The sequence below is a fragment of the Ambystoma mexicanum genome, chromosome 13 (genome assembly GCF_040938575.1).
Source record: "Ambystoma mexicanum isolate Mex_15411 chromosome 13, UKY_AmexF1_1, whole genome shotgun sequence".
In the NCBI taxonomy this organism is placed as follows: domain Eukaryota; kingdom Metazoa; phylum Chordata; class Amphibia; order Caudata; family Ambystomatidae; genus Ambystoma; species Ambystoma mexicanum.
The window spans coordinates 528,599,663-528,621,090 of NC_090938.1; the positions used below are offsets into that span (position 1 = coordinate 528,599,663).

General features: G+C 46.8%; 1 protein-coding gene across 1 annotated transcript in view; it reads left to right on the forward strand.

The window, feature by feature from the left end:
* The window catches only part of PLCD3 (phospholipase C delta 3), a 467,775-nt gene that overhangs the window by 369,651 nt on the left and 76,696 nt on the right, over positions 1-21,428 (forward strand). The window contains exons 6-7 of the mRNA XM_069634237.1: positions 11,736-11,937; positions 16,857-17,001. Of these exons, the coding sequence (XP_069490338.1) occupies positions 11,736-11,937; positions 16,857-17,001 (347 nt within the window). The remainder of the gene's footprint in view (positions 1-11,735; positions 11,938-16,856; positions 17,002-21,428) is intronic.

Here is a 21,428-nt window from a genome sequence, read left to right on the forward strand (position 1 = left end):
TCCTGTGTAATGCAGAGTCTCCTATAGTGCTGATGGACCCTATATGTATTGCGGAGTCCTTGTATGTGATTGGGCCCCACAAGGCCTTAGATGCACTGTTTTGAGATGTGGGGTCACTACCTATGTGTTCGAAGGCCCCTGCATGTTTTAGGGAAGCCCAGTATGTGCATTATAAAGCTCTGCCCGGGCCCTTTGGAGACTCGGTCAGATTGTCAGTACATATTTTGGCACAAGTGATGAGATACCTTTGAGAATTAAGTGCATTTGAGAATATGGTGACCTGCCCATTTCTCAACCTAATGCAAATAAAAAAGTGCATTATCTCAGCTGTTTTATTTGCATTTGTTTTTAAGAATGTGCCCCTATATGTGCATCTTGTTCTGTTACTTAATAAAAACATTTGTTACAATCCATTTATTATTTGATATGTTTCTTATGTTTATTGAGACTGATATTGCACTCGTGGTTTGTCCATCTATCATTGAAGATATATTTTATGAGATCATGAACTTACTTAAAACATGCATTTTTAAAATCCATATATGATTATAACATGGTTTAAATGCACTAATTTAGACTAATGTTATTCAACATCTTCTTGGGGGATACTCGCAATCCCCTCATAGAAGGGTTGGGCTCACACGCTATGCTAGCTCCTTCGACGAAATATGGGGCCACTTTGAAAAAAAAATCCAGGGCCACTTTTGGTTCCCAGTCCAGCCCTGTACGTGGTGCGTAGCTCCCCGACTGAATGTAGTGCAGAAAAGAAGTGTGCCAAAGGTCGCCCACTAAATTCGACCCTTCGCAGTGGCACTGAAAGCTTTACACGTGGGAGTGGGCATTTGCATATGCGTACATTAAGGAAACACGCATCGCCACCCGACCCCTCCCCAGTTCCCGCCCTCGCCTCGTCATAGTATCTCCCATTGTTAGTGAGCAGTCAGTGATTTCCATTGAGAGAGCAGGGTGCGTGGGAGTGGCAAGCCACGCACGTTTTAATATGTTGCTCTGTCACATTCCCTGCTCACCACGTGCAAAAGGAATTGCAAGGTCAGGCAAGTCTCATCGAATGGTTGAGTGCTACAACAAACAATTAGCAGTGCCAATAAATAAAGCAGTCTGCCCTATGACTGGAGACGGGATCACGTCTTTACCGGATCATCCATCTTCCCTCTTTCTCATAACAGTGCTGCGTCAGGGCAGTTCAGATGTTTCAACTGAAGTTGGTCCCCACAGCTTGGGGCCAACCCTGTGACTCTAACAAAGAATATTTATGGTTCCTTTAAGTGGTATTTAGGGTTTCAGGATGCCCTAGCCACATTCTCAGTGTTATTTTGAGCTGGCAGCCTATAATCCAGCAAGGAATGTGTTAATGCTCGGATTACTTACCGGTAATCTCCATTAATCATAGTCCCACTCTTCCTCGTCACTGTACTCACCTATGAGACCCTCCCCTACAGAGACTTTTTTTCTTTTTCTTGGAGGTAGAAATCTCCTACCTACCCATAATCCACCAGTATGTAGCAAGCTTGGACAGATCCTGGGCCCATCCACATCACGTGAGGGTACGAAGGGTCGGCAGTACTGTGACGAGGAAGAGTAGGACAAAGAGTAATGAAGGTTATCAGTGAGTAATCAGAGCATTACCTCCTTGTCCCTCTTCCTCGTCCCAGTACTCACCTTTGAGGCAGACCCAAGCAAAACAAGTGGAAGGGTCCAAAGTAAGCAGGAAAGCAAGAGGCCCCCCAGGAATCAATGCAAAACTCAAAGTTTAGTGTGCAAATGAATAACAGAACCTTACAGCTATGCCACAGACAGCACCCCAACACCAAAGGAACCATCCGTAGAATTGCCCACATTCAGCCGGTAATGTGTAATAAATGTATTTGGGTCCGCCCAGGTAGCGGTCCTGCAAATCTCATGCAACGGAACACCCTGAGCATCCACCCAGGAAGCAGCTATACCCCTCTTACAATGACCCTGCGCCCCCAAAGGGAGAGGAAGACCAACAGCCAGATATGCCATTGAGCGCACTGTCCTCATCGAGCGACTAATGGAAACAACAACGCCTTCCTCCCCGCCCCAGCCTCCCCAAAAGTCACCAGAAGACTGTCGGACCGCCGAACATGTGACGTCCTTGCCAGATACTCCAGGACCTTTCATCTCACATCCAGTGAGTGCCAGGTCTCTTCCTCGGGGGACAGGGTGTCAGGAAAAAAGGCTGGGAGGACCACTTCTTGCGACAAATGAAACTTAGAGACAACCTTTGGGAAGAACCGGGAATCACACTGCAACACGAGGCAGTCAGGCAGGATGCAAAGAAAAGGCGAATGGCAAAGAAGAGACCCAATCTTCCCCAGACGATGCGCAGGTGCGAGGGCAACCAGGAAAACCTTCTTCAGCGTAAGGTACTTAACATCAACCATTTCAAGCGGCTCAAAAGGATCCCACTGAAGAAACGTAAAACCAGGAGAGAATCCCAAGGAGGGCAACTCGAACACAAAGGCCTTTGAGAAGAAACCAGGCTCCTAAGGAACTGCCCACCAGACCCAGATCTAACAGGGGCACCCCAGAACCCTCGAACAGAGTCTTCAATGCAGCTCACTGAACATGCAGAGAGGCCACTGCTAACCCTCTATCGAAACCATCCTGCAAAAACTGTTACACCCCCGGGACACCACAATCCGGAGGGCAAAGTCTGGCACCCTCACACCAGCGCAGAAATGGGACCAATGGCTATCGTAGGCCTTCAAGGGACTAGCCCTCCAGGAATGTAGAATGGTCTCCACCACTGTCGCTGGGAAACCCAACGTCAACAACCTTGCCCTCTCAGGAGCCAACTAGACCAGTGGATCATGGGCAACCCTGACACCTGATCCCCTCGAAGAGGGCAAGGCCAGCTGGGAATCCTCCAAACGTCCCGTTCCTGGAGATCCAGGAGCAGCAGAAACCACCCCCTGCAAGGCCAAAAGGGAACCACCAAGATCACAAGAGAAGAACACCTGCAGATCCACTGAACCACCCTGGGAATGAGAGCGAGAGGAGGGAAGGCATGGAAGACCTGGAGTCCTGCATTCCCATCCACACAACAGAAGACCATACCTGGGGTCCTATATTCCCATCCACACAACACAAGACCATACCTGGCGTCCTGCATTCCCATCCACACAACACAAGACCATACCTGGGGTCCTGTATTCCCATCCACACAACACAAGAATGTACCTGGTGTCCTGCATTCCAACCCACACAACACAAGACCATACATGGAGTCCTGCATTCCCATCCACACAACACAAGACCATACCTGGGGTCCTGTATTCCCATCCACACAACACAAGACCATACCTGGAGTCCTGCATTCCTACCCACACAACACAAGACCTGGTATCCTGCATTCTCATCCACAAAATACACAACCATACCCAGTGTCGTGCATTCTCACCACCCATAACACAATTCCCATACCTGGAATCATGCTTCCACACCTCCCACAGCAAGAACCTTTATATTTTGCTGAACATACATAGGGCCTCATTACACGGAAGGCGGTGGTCCAGGGTGCTATTAGCACCCTGGACCATGCCGGTAAATTACCGGCACCGCCTTGGCGGAAAGGGGATTTACCGCCCCATTCCAAGGTTGGTGGGGCGGTAAATCCCCCTTCCGCCATTGCCCTTCCCCAGTCCCATTTCTGCCCCATAGGGCTCTATGGGAATGGGGAAGGCGCTAATTACGGCACCGCAATTTTGCGGTGCCGTAATTAGCTCCGAGGTCCCTTAGCGGGTTGGTTTTTAACGCCTGCAAAAAGCAGGCGTTAAAACACCAACCCGCTAAGGGACCTCGTAGTAAGGCGGTAATGGTTAACGGCCACCGTTACCATTAACGGTGGCCGTTAACCATTACCGCCTTCCGTGTAATGAGGCCCATAGTCAGATGACCATGATTCATCCAGTATCACACCCCTTAGTCAATAGGCGAAGCTGGGATTCGTGCCCAATCTGCAGTTTAGACACTTGACCACCTGTCTTCTCAGCTCTCAGTGATACACATATATATCATTGTATGGCTTTAAAGATCTAGGATAATGTTCTTATTCATAGAGGTGACTTAAAAGTAAACAACTCCTATAACAAAGAAACCTGGCAAATACATACATCTTTTTGAGAATCAAAACGATTATAATTGTAGCTGTGTTTTCCCCATGCTGAATGAGACCCTTCACGTTCCAGAATGCAAAGTAATGTTGGGGAAACAGATAGTGTAAACACTCACAACAAAAAACAAAACCGCATGACACGGTGGCATTATCATCCTGTTTAGAGTCACTGTCTCACATAGGGATGCAGCTTAGTCTTATTCCTACAAAATAGCTATTTGTTTTTTTAATGTCCAACCATCAGGTATCATGTAACTAAATTAGACAATTTCAAAAGGGGGTAGTTTTTTTTTACTCAGTTGTCTTGGATCCAGGCACATATTTTGTAGTTAACTTGATCTAGGGGTTCGATTTCCATGTATTAATATGCCCATACTGTTCTTATCACCTGGAATTCAGACTAGGCTAATCAATCAATCAATCAAACAACACTTATTAAGGGAACACACCTTCACCATAGGTGTCAGCGCGCTAAAATAAAAGAGAGAAAGCTGAGACAAGGAGAAAGGAGAACTCGGGCACACAAATATGTTTTCAACTGTGCCTTAAAAAGACCAACTTGAACCTTACATAGAAATAAAGGGAGAGAGTTCCATCGTTTTGGGCCGGCCACTGAAAAAGCTCGATCACCACATCTTTCTAACCGGTACGATGGAATTGTCAGCAAACTCTGGGAAGCTGAATGCAGTAGGATATTAGGGAAATACTGAATGATTTTCTCTTGCAGCAGTGCCAGACAATCTCTACCCTGCAACGCCCAGTGAATCATACACAAAGATTTTAGCCGAATCAGCGCTCTCACCAGAAGCCCATAAAAGCTGCGCTGGGCTGCAGAAATAGGCATTCCATAAGGAATGCCTTCAGCGAGTAGGACTGCTGCATGTTGCAGCACTTGCAGCCGGTTTAATAAATAAGCAGGATGAGGTTGGGAAACGGCATTGCAGTAATCAAGACTACTGTTTATTGTGGCAGTAATAGCTGTCGGAGGGAATATAAGGTCAATCTTTTTTCAATTTCTTCAGTTTAAAAAAACAATAGAGCTAGGTTGGGCCTCTGGAGACAGAGAGTCCAAGATCTTAATACCTAGTTTTTTTTTTACAAATTCCAAGGGACAAGGCAGAGGGCTGAGACCAGACGGCCAAAAGTGTGATGTTCAGGACTGAATTGCAGGCGGGGCGCCTACCACTAGCACCTCAGTTTTCCCCCGTTCATCTTGAACCAGGTTTGGCCCATCCAGCTACCAGCTATCAGCTGCTGTTAAGCAGGCTCTTAAACGGTCAGCTGTACCATCCCGCTAAAGATCCATTCAGAAGAGGATCTGGGTGTCATCGGCGTAAAACAAAAATCAAAAGAATGGATCAAAGAAGCCAAAGGTTGAACATGAACATTAAAAAGAAGAGGGGAAAGACAAGGCCCCTGAGGGACCCCACAAGCCAAAGCCTCAGGAGATGACCTGAAGGAGTCCATTCAGACAGACTGATGGCGTGAGGAAATAAAATACTTTAACCAGTCATATGCACTACCCGAGATTCCAATACACAGGGGTCTAGCTAACAAGATGTTGTGTGCAGTGATATCAAAGGCGGCTGACAGGTCCACTAAAATAAGGCCTGCCACAGCACCCTGATCTTTGATTCGTACCAGGTCATCCAGGACAGAGACTAAAACTGACTCAGTGCCCGTAAGCAGACGAAAACCCAGTTGTGCAGAATCAAGAAGTAGGTGGCCTTCTAGGAAGGACCTAAACTGTGGGGTAACTACCGACTCCAGCAACTTCATTTAGAAAATGGAATAAAGAAATGCAGCGGTAGTTTGCCAACATTGTAGCATCCAAAGATGGCTTCTTCAGTAAAGGGATGATCAGTGCATGTTTCATAGTGACAGGAATAACCCATGCAAAAGAGTCAAGTTAAAGATTTCAGCAAGAGGCTCTCCTAACTCATTAGCTATGGATTTAAAGGTGAAGGGAGGGATCTTAAACATTGCACTGCTTAAACTGCCATAGAAGGACTGATAAGTTGAAAGGGCGCAACCCTCTCTAGTTGTGTCACATCCTCTGACAATACAGGAGGATTTAGAAAACACTTGATTCCTGATATTTCCCCTAATAGCCTCACTCTTATTTACGAAGAAAGCAGACATATTGTTACACAATTTCTGGGAAACTGGGGATGTTGATGGCAATTTTGGGCCAGGAAGATCTTTTATTGTCTGGAAAAGTTGTTTTGGCGTATTGACCGTCGATTGAATTACACTGCCATAATAAGATTTTCTTGCAGCCTTTATCCCAGATGATATAAGGCCAACTCTTTCTTAAAGGAAAGTTTCAGAATAGGATCAAGGTTTACACGCCAAGTCCGCTCAGCACTGCGGACAGTTGCCCGCCATACCCAAAGTTCCGAAGAGAAACACGGAGCTGAGGGACTCGCAGCTTTCTTTGCCAATTATAAAGGTGCCAACGTATTAGTGGCTGTCGACCAAGCAGTAATGAGCCGAGTTAATGGTAAAAGAAGAGGTAATGGTTAATTACTTACTGTATGATAATTTAACTTTATTTGTTGTGCCAGTGTCACTGGTTCAATATGGTGTCAAGCTCTCCGTAATACTTTATGCTGGACTGGCCTTGTACTAGCCAGAGGAAGAGCAACCTTAAAAGAGATCAACAAATGGTCTGTCCATGAGAGAGACAGCCCTGGTGAAACACAACATAGATCTGGGGATGAAATAATTAAGTCAAGAGTGTGTCACCTTATATGTGTAGAGCCTGTGACAAGTTGATGCAGAAATACATTCTCCATATCTCAGGAGGATGGCTCAGGGGCAACGCACTCACCTTGGAAGCACAGAGCAACACAGGTTCGATCCCCAGGTCCGCGCATAGAGACCTCTGGGTATTAACCGCGTTATAAATAACCAATCATATTATACAGGATAAAATGGCGCCTGCCGCCGAACAGTCAAGGGAGTCAGCCCCAAAATTAAAATCACCTAAAATACATAAATGATTAAATGCAAGAGCGAGAGCCGATACATTTGGAAAGATCGCCTTTTCAAAGGTCGTCAAACTAAATGATGGTGAGTGATATACAATCAACAGATGGAATGTAAAAGAAGGAGTAGGCGAGATTCTCACTAGCAAGGATTCCATTTCTATATCCGGAGTACAGGATAGTATTGAACAGCTGAGACATTTTTTTTAAAAATGAAAGCAACGCCACCACCAGGGTTGCTCATCACAATGGCCTGTTGCCTGCTCGCCATCAGCTTGCTGCACTTCCAAACAGCATCTTAGCCTGATTCACATCTGAGAACATTGAGGCATGCAAAATGCCTGCATGCCCATCTCTGCTTTACAATGTGAGGATTGCATGCCTCTGTGTGGGGCAGGATGGGCTTGGCATGCAGCTGAATGAAATACATGCAGATGCAACCTGGACAGGCATGATTATTCATTCATTATTGTTTTTGCGGGGCATGAAAGTGGGACGCCGGCCCTAGTTTTGGCCACCAGTTACTTGAAACTCGAGCCAAGCTCAAGTCAGCCCTTTGTCCAGCACTAGTTGAGCTAGCACTTGGTGGGGTGCGCACACAATGGGCCTCATTACGAGTTTGGAGGTAGCCATGCCGTCAGTACCGGCATGGCTACCTCCAAACTCGTGTCCGGGTCCCGAAAAAAGGGAATTACAGGTCCAATCCCATTTTTGGGACCCGGACACGGGACGTCCCCATTCCCATTTGAGCGCCCATAGGGCTCAATGGGAATAGGGAGGATGCTAACAACGGACCCAATAATAAAGAGTCCGTTGTTAGCATCCTGGTCTGCTCGCGCGTGCCGGGGCGCACGCCTGGCCAGACTAGATGTGCATACCGCCACCCGTGAGCAAACTCGTAATGTGGTGGCCCGGTATGAACGGTGTCGGTACCTGACCGGCACAGTTCATACCGCGGCCGCCAGGGTCGTAATGAGGCCCAGTGTTTTTTTGCAGCTGCATTTGTACTATTCTTTGAGTACTTTGACAAGGACACAGGCATCAAGGATGGTGAATTCATGGACTGCAAGCCCTCTCTATGGTAGACCAACAAGTATAATCCTCTATGGAGAAGTGCAGCAGTGAGAGAAACACATACGCAGTCCATTGCCGTTGCTGAAATGCCAAAGGAACATTATCTTTGTGAACCACGGAGGATCCATACATTGTTGTCAGTCAGTATCTCAGGATGTTGTGTACACGTTCTTATGACATCATCAGTTCATTTGCTTAGCTCCTTCTCACATTCCTTCATGGAGTTCCTCCTGCAGATTGTCATCACTTCTGGGGTACCTTTAATAGGGTTTTCTCAATGGGTATCTCCTTCCAAATACTCGCTGTGCTATTGGTACTATAGCTGGTGTCAAGCAATGGACAGTCTCATGTCTCCAAAATAGGAGAGGTAGGGGGGCGGGATCTCCTCAGATGTATACAGCTGCTCCTCTACACCGTCCTCACCATCGTCGATGTATCGCAGATGTGAGAAAGGCTATTCACTCAGACAGGCCACTTCAAAAATAAAATTACTGACCAACATTGGATCCTGCAAAGCAGACAAATCAACCAGACCGTGCACCATGCCCCACCGATCCTGGAACCACAGATCAACCTGCAAAGCTTCACACAAATATATCAGTAGAGAGATTCATCAATCTGGTGACAATTCGCAATAAATCCGGCTCCCCAATGGACCCATGCCCATGTGACATCTATAAATCAATCCTCACACAAGGCCCGCTATTGGAAAGTCACAGAAACCTCTTCACCCAATCGCTCTCAGTGGGGAGAGTACTGCGGTCTTTCAAATCTGCGTAATCAAACCACTCCTCAAGGATACTATGGGCGATGTGGAAGACCTCTCTAACTATAGACCGATATCAAACATTCCCTATGCTGCTAGAAACCTATGTCTATGAAAAAACACTGTAACAGGTAGAAATACACCAACTCGTGGACCAGACACAAGCCAGCTTCAGACCTATGAGAGGGACAGAGACGACACTTCTCACTATCTGGAATGACCTAAAGACCAACACAGATTCCAACACAAACTCAGCACTGATACTACGTGTCCTCTCTGCAGCATTTGACACAGTCAGCCACAACAGTCACATCAAGAGACTGGAAGAAATAGGGATCACCAAAACGGCACTGCTCTGGATTAAATTGTTCCTCTCTGAAAAAACAGAAACAGCACAGATAAAACCATTCAAATCCATGCCGCGGGAGACCCGCTGTGGGATACCACAAGGATCCTTCCTATCCCCCTCCTCTTAAACATCTACTTGACTCCACTAATCAACCTCATCAAAAGGCACGGCCTCACCTGCTACATCTACAGAGATGACACCCAAATCATCTACAAAATCGAAAATGTACAAGAGGACAGCACAACGCTAGTGGAGTGTCTGAAATAACTCTATGAATGGTTGAACACAAACAGCCTCAAATTCAACAGAGTTTCATGAAAGAAATCATGATTATATTGAAAAACCAGGAAAGCAACCAATACATCCCATGGCCCACAGAACTATGAACAGCGCCCAGATCATCAAAAATAGTTCAAAACCTTTGAATCCTAATGGACAACGAGCTAACCCTAGAGCCGCAAATAAACACAATAATCAAAAGCTTCTTCCACCTATACACGATCAAAAACATCCTACCATTCCTCTCCTTTATGAACAAAACACTAGCCATCATCTCCCTCATAATGTCCAGGATAGACTACGCCAACAGCCTAGGATTTCGGATTATCTACTGAAGAAATTGCAACGTATACAGAATGCAGTGGCCAGACTTCTCCTCAAACTCTCACGAAGGGACCACATCACTCCTGCACTAAAGATGCTAAATTTGCTACCAGTAAAAAAAATGAATCACATTCAAAACAATGTGCATAACGCACAGAGCAATCCATGGCCAATGAGCAGAATTCCTACAAAAGAAAATAACCATTTACCAGCCTACAAGAACCCTCAGACCCAGCAACAACATCTGCTTGTAACCTAACCCGTAAACAGGAAAAGACATGGTTGATCAGCATTCTCATGCCGAGCCTCAAAACTTTAGAACTCCCTCCCAAGGGCGGCTGCATGCCAGGATGTGTCAGGGGTAAAAGCGGTGCAAATATCCTTCTGTTTACACCTCTCAAACTCTAAACAAAACACAAGCATACCTATATTACGCAACAAACTGCACACACGTCACTAAACGGCAACAACTAAACAAACCACACATAGCCTCGCATAACAGCACACAAGAACTACCGACCAAACAATCGCACCTACACTCAGTGAATGGTGTAAACCGAACTGAAGCTGCCAACAGCACATCAAAGCGATCTTGTGCGTTTTCCCACTCAGTCCTACTAACTTACCCTGTCCTCTTGCTTTTCGGATCCTCCAGAGTGCCAGGGGACCACTCCGGTGGTGATAGTACACGGTATAAATATCCTTTAACATGCAGGCTATTTTGTAACATAGCTTGCATGTAGATAGTGGGGTGCAAATTCCCTTCCTTTTTTCTGTGACAGCCATGATGGTTAAGGTCCTCTTGCTATTTTCTGAAGTTTGCACTTGCAAGCTGCTCATCTGAATTCTGATTGGTTCTTAAGCAGGGGTAGCAGGACAAATAACAGAGGTAGCAAGGACCAGTATACCGATAACAGCTCGCATCCTCAAATGACACCCATAAAAAAAGAGTAGAGTAATGAAAGGGATTGCTGTGGCTACATTGCTAGTTGTGTGTACTTTAATAAACAACAGGGCACTTCAGTAGTACTTGCCAGAGGGGTTTGTGATTAAGCCAATCCTTACTGTGGTCAGTTACGGAAGTTCCTCCGTGATGGTGGAGCAGTCATAATAGGGTACTTATACAACATCTGTACACCCAACAAAGAGAAAGAGGCAGAAATACTATATTCTGTGTGATGGTTCATATGGGGGTATTCCCAAACTAGGTAGCACACATTATTCATGAAGCAAGTCACACCATCTTGAATACAGTCAGGCCTGCAAGAATGCCACACACATTTAACTAAATGTGGGTGATGGATGATCCTGAGCTGAAATAACAAAAAGAATACTGTGAGCAGGATCGGCTACACACCATTTGCCTTACTCATGGGAAATGCACATGCATTCAGCCTGAAGAATTTCCACAACTGTTTATGGAAAGAAACATGTAGGTGGGCTAAAATTGTGTTTTGTGCATAAAATAGAGTAGGAGAATATTTGTGTGCATAGTATTCATTTTTCAGTATTTTAATTTTTTTATTTTGCACAACATAAGGCCTTGCTGTTAGGACAAGTCGACACTATCGTGAAGGGTATTGTAACACTCACATTCACTTTAGAGATACACGTTTTAAGTACCACATACTCAAAGAAGTATGTCTTGAATCATGAATTTTGAGCCGTCACACTTATGGATTTAAAAAACCTATATATATATAGTTTGAATGCATAATTTAATAAAGAACCATGCCATGGATCATGGAACCAGCCAATTGAACCAATTGAACACTCTCCTGTCTTTCTCTTTAGCCAAGACTCACGATCTGATGATGCTCGACGGCTTCATGATGTACCTGCTGTCCCCGGAGTCTGACATCATCAACCAGGCGCATTCAAGTGTCTACCAGGATATGAACCAGCCTCTTAGCCACTACTTCATCTCCAGCTCCCACAACACCTACCTCACTGACAATCAGCTCGGCGGCGCCAGCAGCACAGAGGCCTACATCAGGTCTGTGGGAGTCCAAGGCAGCCCGTTGACAAGTACACAGGCTCTGGCTGGAGAACCAGCACGGTTTAATGACTTGAAGTCAAAGTTCTGGCTTGTAACAAAAGAGACTAGGAGTGGCTGTGGCTGACACAGCTCAATGACACACCAGGTGCAATTGGGCGAAATCAGCGTTGAACAGAGGTATTCTGGGATGCTGGGAAGTAGGCACACACCGGAAAGGTGGTAGGGTAGTGGCAGATGCATGTCTCCAGTCTCTTTAGCCTGTTGGGAACCTTCTAGATCTTTAGCATGCAGGGAAACTTCTAAATCTCCCAATGTGTCACTCCTCCTTTGTATGCATGGCAGCACACGCTCTATTGCTAACGATGCGCGATGCCTCCATGTCACCGGGGATAACATTCTCCAGTCCTAGGGTTTAATTTCTTCATCAATGGCATACTTTGGGGTGTGGTCTTTAGTCACTTCTATTGAGTACAAGCATTGGCAATGCTAATAGTTTGGGCTTTTGTGTAGGCATGAGAAAAGCACTTGCCAGCTAGTGCCATAGTGGTATTAACTGGCCATTGATGGTAGCAGGTGCAAAATGGTGCGAGTGTCTGGGCATCTGCTAGCAGTGCCTGGCAAATGCCTAATACATATATACAAGTCATAACGGTTGGCTTTGCCAGTGCTTGCTTTTAACAGGACTTCAGTGAAGGGCTTGCATTGCTTATAAATTGAGTGGCTGGCAGCAGACCGCGTTTAGAAATCTTTATTGCACCAGTATCGTGTTTACTGTTCCAATTAAGTCCTTAACTCTCAGAAAACTGCTTTGAGAAAACACTGGCCGGCACTTCAAGTGCAAAGTTTGATGGTACGGCTTGATTAAAGCAAGCTGAAAGAGTTCCCCATAGGAGGTGTTTTGGGTGGGGAGGGGTAAAACTAGGTGGGAATGGCCATAGGGATTAGCATGGCCATGGGCAGTCAATGGGTGGGCAAATAACAAAACAACACTTTAAAGCTTTGTGTGCCTCCTCATGTGCCATTTCTCCTTATCTGTACTCTAATGCAATAGTTCCAGCTTAGAGCTGGCTCTTCCCCCCAATAGCCCAAACTAAAAATGGACTAACCTGAAACTAAAGTAAAAGAAAATCCCAGGACTAGAATGAGGTATCATGCATTGAGGTGACATAGAGACTCATTATGAGGTGGGCGGTAAGGGGTTAACGGCTCAGGTAAAGGTGCCGGAGCCGTTAACCCCATACCACCCTTTTACGAGGTCCGCTCGCGGGACCCGCACTGGACGTCTGGTTTTACCAGACGTCCTTAGCGGGTCCCACGAGCAGCCCAGCATGCTAACAACGGGCCCGTCATTAACAGGCCCGTTGTAAGCATGCTCCCCATTCCCTTTGAGCCCTGTGGGGGCTCAAATGGGAATGGGGATGGCCCGGGTCCGGGTTCCCTGAATGGGGAAATACCGGGACCTCCAAGGTCAGAATGGCCCGGTATTTCCCCATTTAGGGACCCCGGACCCGAGTTTGGAGGCAGCCATGCCCTTATTAAGGGCATGGCTGCCTCCAAACTCGTAATGAGGCCCATAGAGCCATAAAAACAATCTTATCTTTTGCTGGGTAATATCAGGTAAGAAAGGTCATACCTGATAAGAAAGATCAGTGGGTTGAGCGCTTGTTCGAATCCCGGCAAAGCCAACTCGGCCTTTCATCCTTCCAAGGCTGCTAAATGAGTACCAGCTTCGGTGGCTGATATTGTATTTAAATATGTTCTATTTAAAGCACTTTGGCGAAAGCACTATATAAATAGCATTACCATATCAGAATGTCTTGTTGACAATGGCTGAATTATTGACACTGGCACAAGAGAAAGATGACCCCTGGCTCCGACCAATCAGCCAGCAGCCCATGAAAGCCATTCTTCAGATATTCAGCACTGCATTGGCGGGATGGGAGAGCGAAAGCTCAGCATTGTAAACCATAGGGCTCATTACAGGGTTGCCGGTAAACCCCACCGGTAGGCAGCGGGTTACCGGCAACCCCGTAACACTGTTACTGCCACATGATTGATATCCCACCAGGATATCGCAAGCAGCGGCGGTAATGGTAAATACCCATTTCCCATGGAGTCCCGTAAGGCTCCATGGAAATGGAGGACACTGACGCACCAGCAACGTTGCTAACGGTGCCGGTGCTTCAGTGACAACCATGCCGGTAGGGGCCTGAAAACCCAGCAAGTCAGGCCTGCCGGGGGATCCGCGGCCCCTAATGGCATTGTTGTCGTATGGCGGTCAGGACAGACTGCCGGTACATTGCTACCAGCACCCTTATTTCCGGACCTCCATACTTATAAAGAGGGCCCATGTGTAGACAAGCCGTGCTCATTGCATCATCATTTTTAATGGGCCCCAAACTGTCTGCTCTTAGTTTGTGCTGGCCAGCATCCAATTGCTGAAGGCCCTGCACTTATGTGTGGGTGCAGCTTCATGACACGTATACATTTAGTCTCTATGTGCCTCGCGCAACCCTTATTCCAGCAGCATGTCTTCACTTGGAGCAGGCCACTTGCTGAAAAAGAGGCCCAATGCATGTTATGTTTTCAGGGCGGCATCCATCTTCTATGCTCAACATTTCACTCAGTTGCGCTACTCCCGTTCTCCCACGGTGTAATAAGTAAGCATTCCAAGTGGGAGGAGCCACAATGTGGGCTGCAGGCGTTTGGTGGTGTGGTAAAAAAGTGTTGGTAACAGAATTACTGCTGCTTTTACCGCCCTGCTAAATTCCGCCTGTGGAAGTAAAGTGGAGGATAAGCCTCCATCATTAGCTCAAGGATTTTTCTTCACTTTACCTCCAGAAAATTGGAAATGTATGGCAGGTGGAATTACTGCCTGCGGTAAATACTACAAATTCCCAAAGAGTCTTATGGACCGAATAAATGAGGTTTAACACCGCCCAGGCGGCACTCATAATCTGGCGATGTGCCATGATTGCGCGTGGCAAATTCTGCATTTGAGTTTGGCAGTATTTCCTCCAGAAATACTGCCAAATGGGTCGTGATGAAACACTTTGGGCCTCATCACGAGTTGGGTGGTAGCCTTTAAATGCGGCGGTAACAAGGTTACTGCCACATTTAAGGATCTGCCCAATCTCGAGTCTGGGGTGTTCCCCCCCCCTAGCTCAGAGCTGGGGGTAAACACGCCGAAAAAATGCCAATTTTTGGTGCAATTACCGCCAGCTGTATTACTGCACGGTAATTGTGCTGAAAATTCCACATTGGGTCCAGTGGGGAATCGTCACCAACAGTTAGCGCCCAACCCATGATCTGCTGGTAATACCGCCGGATGGGTGGGCTCTAACGCTTATAAAGTTGGGTGGTATCCCAGCCGGGATATCGCCCAACTCGTGATCAGACCCTTTGTCTCTAATAGATAGTTTGCCAAACTTGCCCCTAGGGAATGCATCTCACATGTGTCCTCTGAAAAACATCCCTGGGCTCCTCAGCCCACCGGATAGTAACATCCAGTCTAGTTTTGAAGACATCCACAAGCACGCGTGAGCAGGATTTACAGAGGATGGTTTTCAGTCGAGATCATTTGCATATTTTTTTGGTTGTTTAAAAGGTGAAATGTGGTTTTACGATTTGGTTGGTTGACAAGCCCAGTCATAGTAGAAAAAGTGAACAGCTTTGGTGCTTTTTTTCAGGAAAAAAACATTAGCCAGTCACATGGCTTGCTAGTTCCAGGGTCTCATGGGGGGGCCCATGCCACCTCTGTGCAACATTAACTTTGTCAGCCATGTGAAGCAGCGAATTGTCCAGCTGGTATAGGGAGTCTAAGGCTTGATATGTATGGAGCATGTCGACGATGTATAAAGCAGAGTGTCAGTTGGTTGCCAAACAAGTGCTTGTTTTTAGCTCTGGCTTGAGAAAGCCTTGGCTCTCTGCCAAAGTTGTTGCTGAAACGTAAAATGTGGGCCCTGTGGCCCGGGCAGCTGCTCCATGATGCAGAGTGAGTAGTTGCTAGTGAAAGCATTGTTGTGGCAGCCATTTTGTAGAAGCAAAGGGAACTGTTGAATTTGATGGGTGAGCTGCTGAAAGATATGTTTAAGTGTTAGTCTATGCTGCTTGCTGTATTGGTGTATTTTCCACGTGTGTGTTGCATTACGGTGTGCTTAAACAGTAAAATAACCAGGCTCCCAATCTATAACATTCAACTCAAGCACTGTTTTGTCTGGGCACCATCTTGGAACAGTTGTAAATGTTTGGCAATATTATCTCTGTAGTTGAAACACCAGGCGGATCTTCACCTGGGTTGAGGGCACGCATTCACAGTGTGGAGATGTACGCATGAGCACACGGCGTGAAGGCACACGTGTACTAGGAGCCCAGGTCATCTGGCTTTGCAAATGTAGAAGATACAGTTTTATCAAACCCACAGTGGACAAAAAAAAGTTTACCCTCTACGCTTGCAAAGCGGACCTCTTGGCTTGGCAAGCGCTTGCTATAAATGCGTAATTGGCAACTGTCATATATGGGTGCACTGGGACAGTGGTGTGTTTTGACTGGGGTGGCCCAAGTGGCCCAAGTGGGACACTGACTCATGCATGGGGTGGCACCTGGGGTGGCCAATGAGATTCCAGGGGTAGCACGTGCCGCCCCAGGCCACTCCCTGGACACGCCTATGCACTGGGAGTGGCTTGCTGGAGGAGGAAGGCCGTGAAATCGATCCAGGTTTTCAGGATATCCACAATGAGCATGTATGAGAAAGATACCCGGGTGGTGACTAGCATTGGAGATGGCTTGCATGTAGAACGGTCGTCCTGGTGACGCCCAGGCATAGTATTGTGCCGGACCTCTAAGTGGGAATGTTTGGTGAATATTGTTTCTTGCTATGGCGACCGGTGCTAACACAGAGAATGCTTCGCCCACAGAGCGTTTATGAATGGATGTCGCTGTGTGGAGCTCGACTGCTGGGAAGGGCCCAACGGAGAGCCCATTATATACCACGGCCACACGCTGACCTCCAAAATCCTCTTCAAAGACGTCATTCGCACCATCCGGGACTATGCTTTCAAGGTGAGGCGCGGTTCTCTCTTGTGATCGGCTTTGAAACTAGTGCATGGTTTGGTCATCCATGTTTGCAAAAGAACATTACATTCGAAATCTCAGCTTGAGCTTGAAGTTGAATTTAACGAAGGCCCCAAACCCAGGACTGAGCATCCAATCCTTGACTGTATGGATGATGGATGTTAAGGAACTGACCACAAGAAATGGGTCCCAGCCTAGTACTCCCCTACCACTGGGAACTAAAATCAGTCAAAGCACAGCACCTACATGAGAGTACTCTGAACATTTTAGTCACTCCTAACCACACCTTACTTCAGGGGGCCTGTACAGGCAACCACTGCTCTCATACACAGCATATCCAGAAGTGGGTTTCGCTTTTTATTGAATTCACAATACAAAATTGTAATCACTAAACCAATTCTCATTAAAAACAGACAACAATAAAACAATATTAAAAAACGTTTTAATATGTTTTTTCGTGGGTGTTTGTGCGTGAGTCAATACTGTACTCTTGCGCGGTGCAAACACATTTCCTGAGCTTTCTGATTGTCACATTCTATTGGCTGCGATCTACCTCAGACAATTGTTATACATCAAGAACTGTTATTTAATCTCTATCCCATTTTACCACAGTAATCCAAATGGATCCAGTAAAAACTATTTGTAACCGGTTGGTGGCGATTTCCACCAATAAAAAACGTAGACCAATGTCTCCAATAAAAGTTGTAAAAGGGCCTGAATACACCTAATCTTAAAAGAATAAGGGTCTCTCGACCTATTCCAGCTCCCAGACACCTCTGCTCCCTACCTGTACCCACGCTGCCTAGGCGTGTCCTCTGTGTTCCGCACTCCATTCCTTTCACGCTAGGCACGTGCTCTGTACATGGCGTTTGTACCATGGAGGTCACTGACATGGTTGGGTTCCTGGGGTGCAGCGCGAAGGGTCGCAACTCTGAATGAATCATAACACTAAAAACCTTTGTGTGCACGTGTTCACCACTGAATGATAAACCAATGAAAGCAATACATTTTAAACAACATCAGCTGTTCAGTCTCGGGAGGATAGCCGGGGCGGCAACGCGCTCGCCTTGGAAACAAGACAACACGCAGCAGCGCAGGTTCAATCCCTGGCTTCGTCTGCACTTAGAAACCTCTGAGTATTAACCGTGTTATAAATAACCTATCATATCATATCCTAATGGCCCTCCACAGGCATATGGAAATGCCACCAGAAGTAGTGTGGGGGTGAGTAGAATGGAAAAAGAGATTCTGTTCATGCCGGGATGTGTGACATACAGTGGAGAACCTGCTCTGTAGACGCCATGCAAGGCTCCCATAATTTGGGGTACTCTCTGTGATTGTCCCGCCATCTCGCTGGTCTTAGTGTTGTAGCCGCGCTTCCCCTGAAACGTGGTCCATTGTTGCCCAATCACTCTCTGGAACTGGCCCGTAAAGACGCCGCCCTCCATTGGATACAGCCGTGATGGGCACTTCATTGGTGAGTCGCAAATGGCTTCAACTCGATTCTCTTGCAGCAAATGTTTTTTTTAGAATGGGCCAGGACAAAAAAACACAACAAGAAGGGAGACTAATGACACTGCCTTTAATATGGTCTGCCCTACAGTGATTGGCTGCGAGTCCAGGGGTGTTGCTAGGTCTGGGAAAGATCAGGGGCTACGCTAATGTTGGGACTGGCGGGAATCGGGGCTAGCTAGCATTTTGGCTGTAGCACCTGAGCTTCTATCTGGGCTAGAACCAAAAGACCCGGGGCTATAGCCCCCTCAGCCCCCCATCCCCTCCCCTAGAAATGCCTCTGGCTGCCACAGAGGTCTTGGACACGGGTGATTGCAGGTTCTATTATGAAGGTATCACTTTCTCTAAGTATGTTTTCTTTGCCGCTGGATGAGTGGCTGAAGAAGACCATGCATAATAGGAAGCCTCAGGCCTTGACATGCCATTAAGTGTCCGTATTACATGTTTCCAACACGCACCCACCTCCTTCTTTTCAGGGGAACTCCTGTGCATATATCATAGGCATGTCCAGTTTATGGCTGAAATGGTCATGCCACCTTCAGCAATCTTCATGTGAAGGCCTTCTTGTTGACACCTGGACTTATAGTTTCCGGTTTCAAGGCGACTTATCAGCATTTGCCGCAAGTTCTGAATATTGCGCCACTCTGCCGGCGTGGTTGTATCCACAAGTGAAGTAAGTAGACTTGTTAAGTTGATATTCATGATTCGGTTCCATGTCTTTTCGCCGACCCCCTTATTTCCAACGGTGTTTTGCCGCGGGAGTTTTGTCGAAAAATGTCGAAATTTAAAAAAAAATCTTTTTGGGGGTTCCTGCCCCAAGCTCCCCTTAATTTAATTATTGTTTTTGTTTACCTTCCCCTAACCCTTTATTTGCCCTTTCCCAACCCCCCCAAAAAATGTAGATGGGAATTTTCGGCAAAACTTCTGCGGCAACACCCCTGTCGGAAAAACGTGTATCGGCAAAGAGACGCGATACCCATGATTCAAGTTGATTGTACGTTTATCCAATTCTCGGATTTGTCATTGGTGTATGTGTTTGCAAGCGTGTGCACGGTAGTGTGTCGTTTCTCATATGTTGTATTGAACTGCTCATGCAGAGGTTCACAGAGGGCACACTGGTGCTGCATAATGCAGTTATGTTAGCTGTGGGTACCCGATAGTGCGCACGCTTCAAGTTGCAACGAATGGGCAAGACTGCGTTATATTCCATACTCCCAGTCGTGTACTGCGTTCACATTGGTATTGAGGTTTGCGCACCGGCGGTCCTTACCCGCTACGGTAGCCATTACTGCTCGATTCTTTACTTTCCGCTGTGTGGTCATGAAAGTGATTAACCTATGTTCACGTGCCTTTCCTCATCTCCACTCCATTGTGGTACACACTGTTTTGTTTGTGTTCCATTGTCTTGGTCGAGGCCTTCCTATCCATTCTTACTTTTGTTGGTTTCTTTGGCAGGGGAGGTAGTTGGTTGTTCAGGTTTGGTTTTCATGTGAGTGGTTGTGTTTTGAATGTTTAGCCTGTGGTATTTGGTTTTGTATGGGATATTGTGCTATTTAGTTAGTTTCACTTGGTGGTTCTGGTGACCCAAGTTGTCTTGGCAGTGAACGTATAGTGATGGTTCAATTAGCCCTAGGGATACCTTTATGATGGTCCTAGAAGGTTCCTTGGCTGTCTGGTCGAGTGCTAGATCGCATCTTTGTGTGTTTTAGGAACAGAGGCGTTTAATTTCTTCTTCACTGAAAGCTTGTGAAATGTTATGTTTGGAATAGTGCGTGTAATGCTGGTGAGAGTTCTAACTTTGATGGATTGGACCACCCAGTTCAACTATAGCATGGCATTATCATCCCATTCGAAAGGAAGGAACGGGGGGGTAACGGCCCGGCCGCCCAAGTTACAGGCCCAAAACAAGCAAGGGCGTATTGCGAGGGCCCCCGGGACGTTACCCCCATTCCAGCCCTTGGAACGGGTGATAACGCCATTAGCACCGCAGGTTACCAAAGTGGTACCCTGGGGTGAACAAAAAAGAAAGGATTTTTATTCATTGACCGGGATGCCGAGCACGTCCCGTTCAATGAATGAAAATCCTTTGCCAAAATGGCCGACATGGTAATGGAACGCGGGGCGCCTCTTCCATTACCATGGAAGGCCAGAAGAGCGAGAGGCGGTGAGGCAGTGGTGGATGCCGCTGTCGCAACACCCAGGTAAGTGGGGCAGGGGGAGGTGGATTGGGAAATAGTAACAAAAAAAAAAAAAACAGGAGGGAAGGAAGATGGCGCTACGGGGTGGAGGAGGCAGCCGGCGGGTTCCGTGGAACACGGACTGAGATTATAGGATTCAGCCTGTGATTCGCGGCACCTGATTGGCTGCACCCCCAGCACCGGGTGCTAATATAGTGGAAGTTTGTGGTTGGGACAGAAAGGAAGAGTTTAAGGATCTGGTGGTTGCCTTTTACTGAGCCTACTGCCCTTTTGCTTATCTGTAATGTGTAACAGAATGAATACTCACCTTTCTATATTTCTGGAGTCCTGCCTGGTCTATTAAAGGCCTCCTTTCCCCTCCAATAGAAAGATGCTACACTACTTACCACAGATGTCTAGCTGACTCTTGCTCCTATGAAGGCTATACAATTCGGCACCTTCCAGGCAAAGGAAGTCTTGATGGCTCCATTCAAGTCTGCACCACAGGGATGTGAGATCAATGCCAGACACACCAAGAGCGCACCCTCAAGATGGAAAACACATGTATCTTTGGCCCATTCCTGACCGTAAACAATGTAGCCAAGGTGGGGCGATCACGTCGTAGGCACAATTCCAGACCCAATGAAGGACGACCTTGCTCCGTTTAAGATCAGAAGCATCTCTCAAGATCAGGAACATACATTGTCAAAATGAGAAGCTAGACTG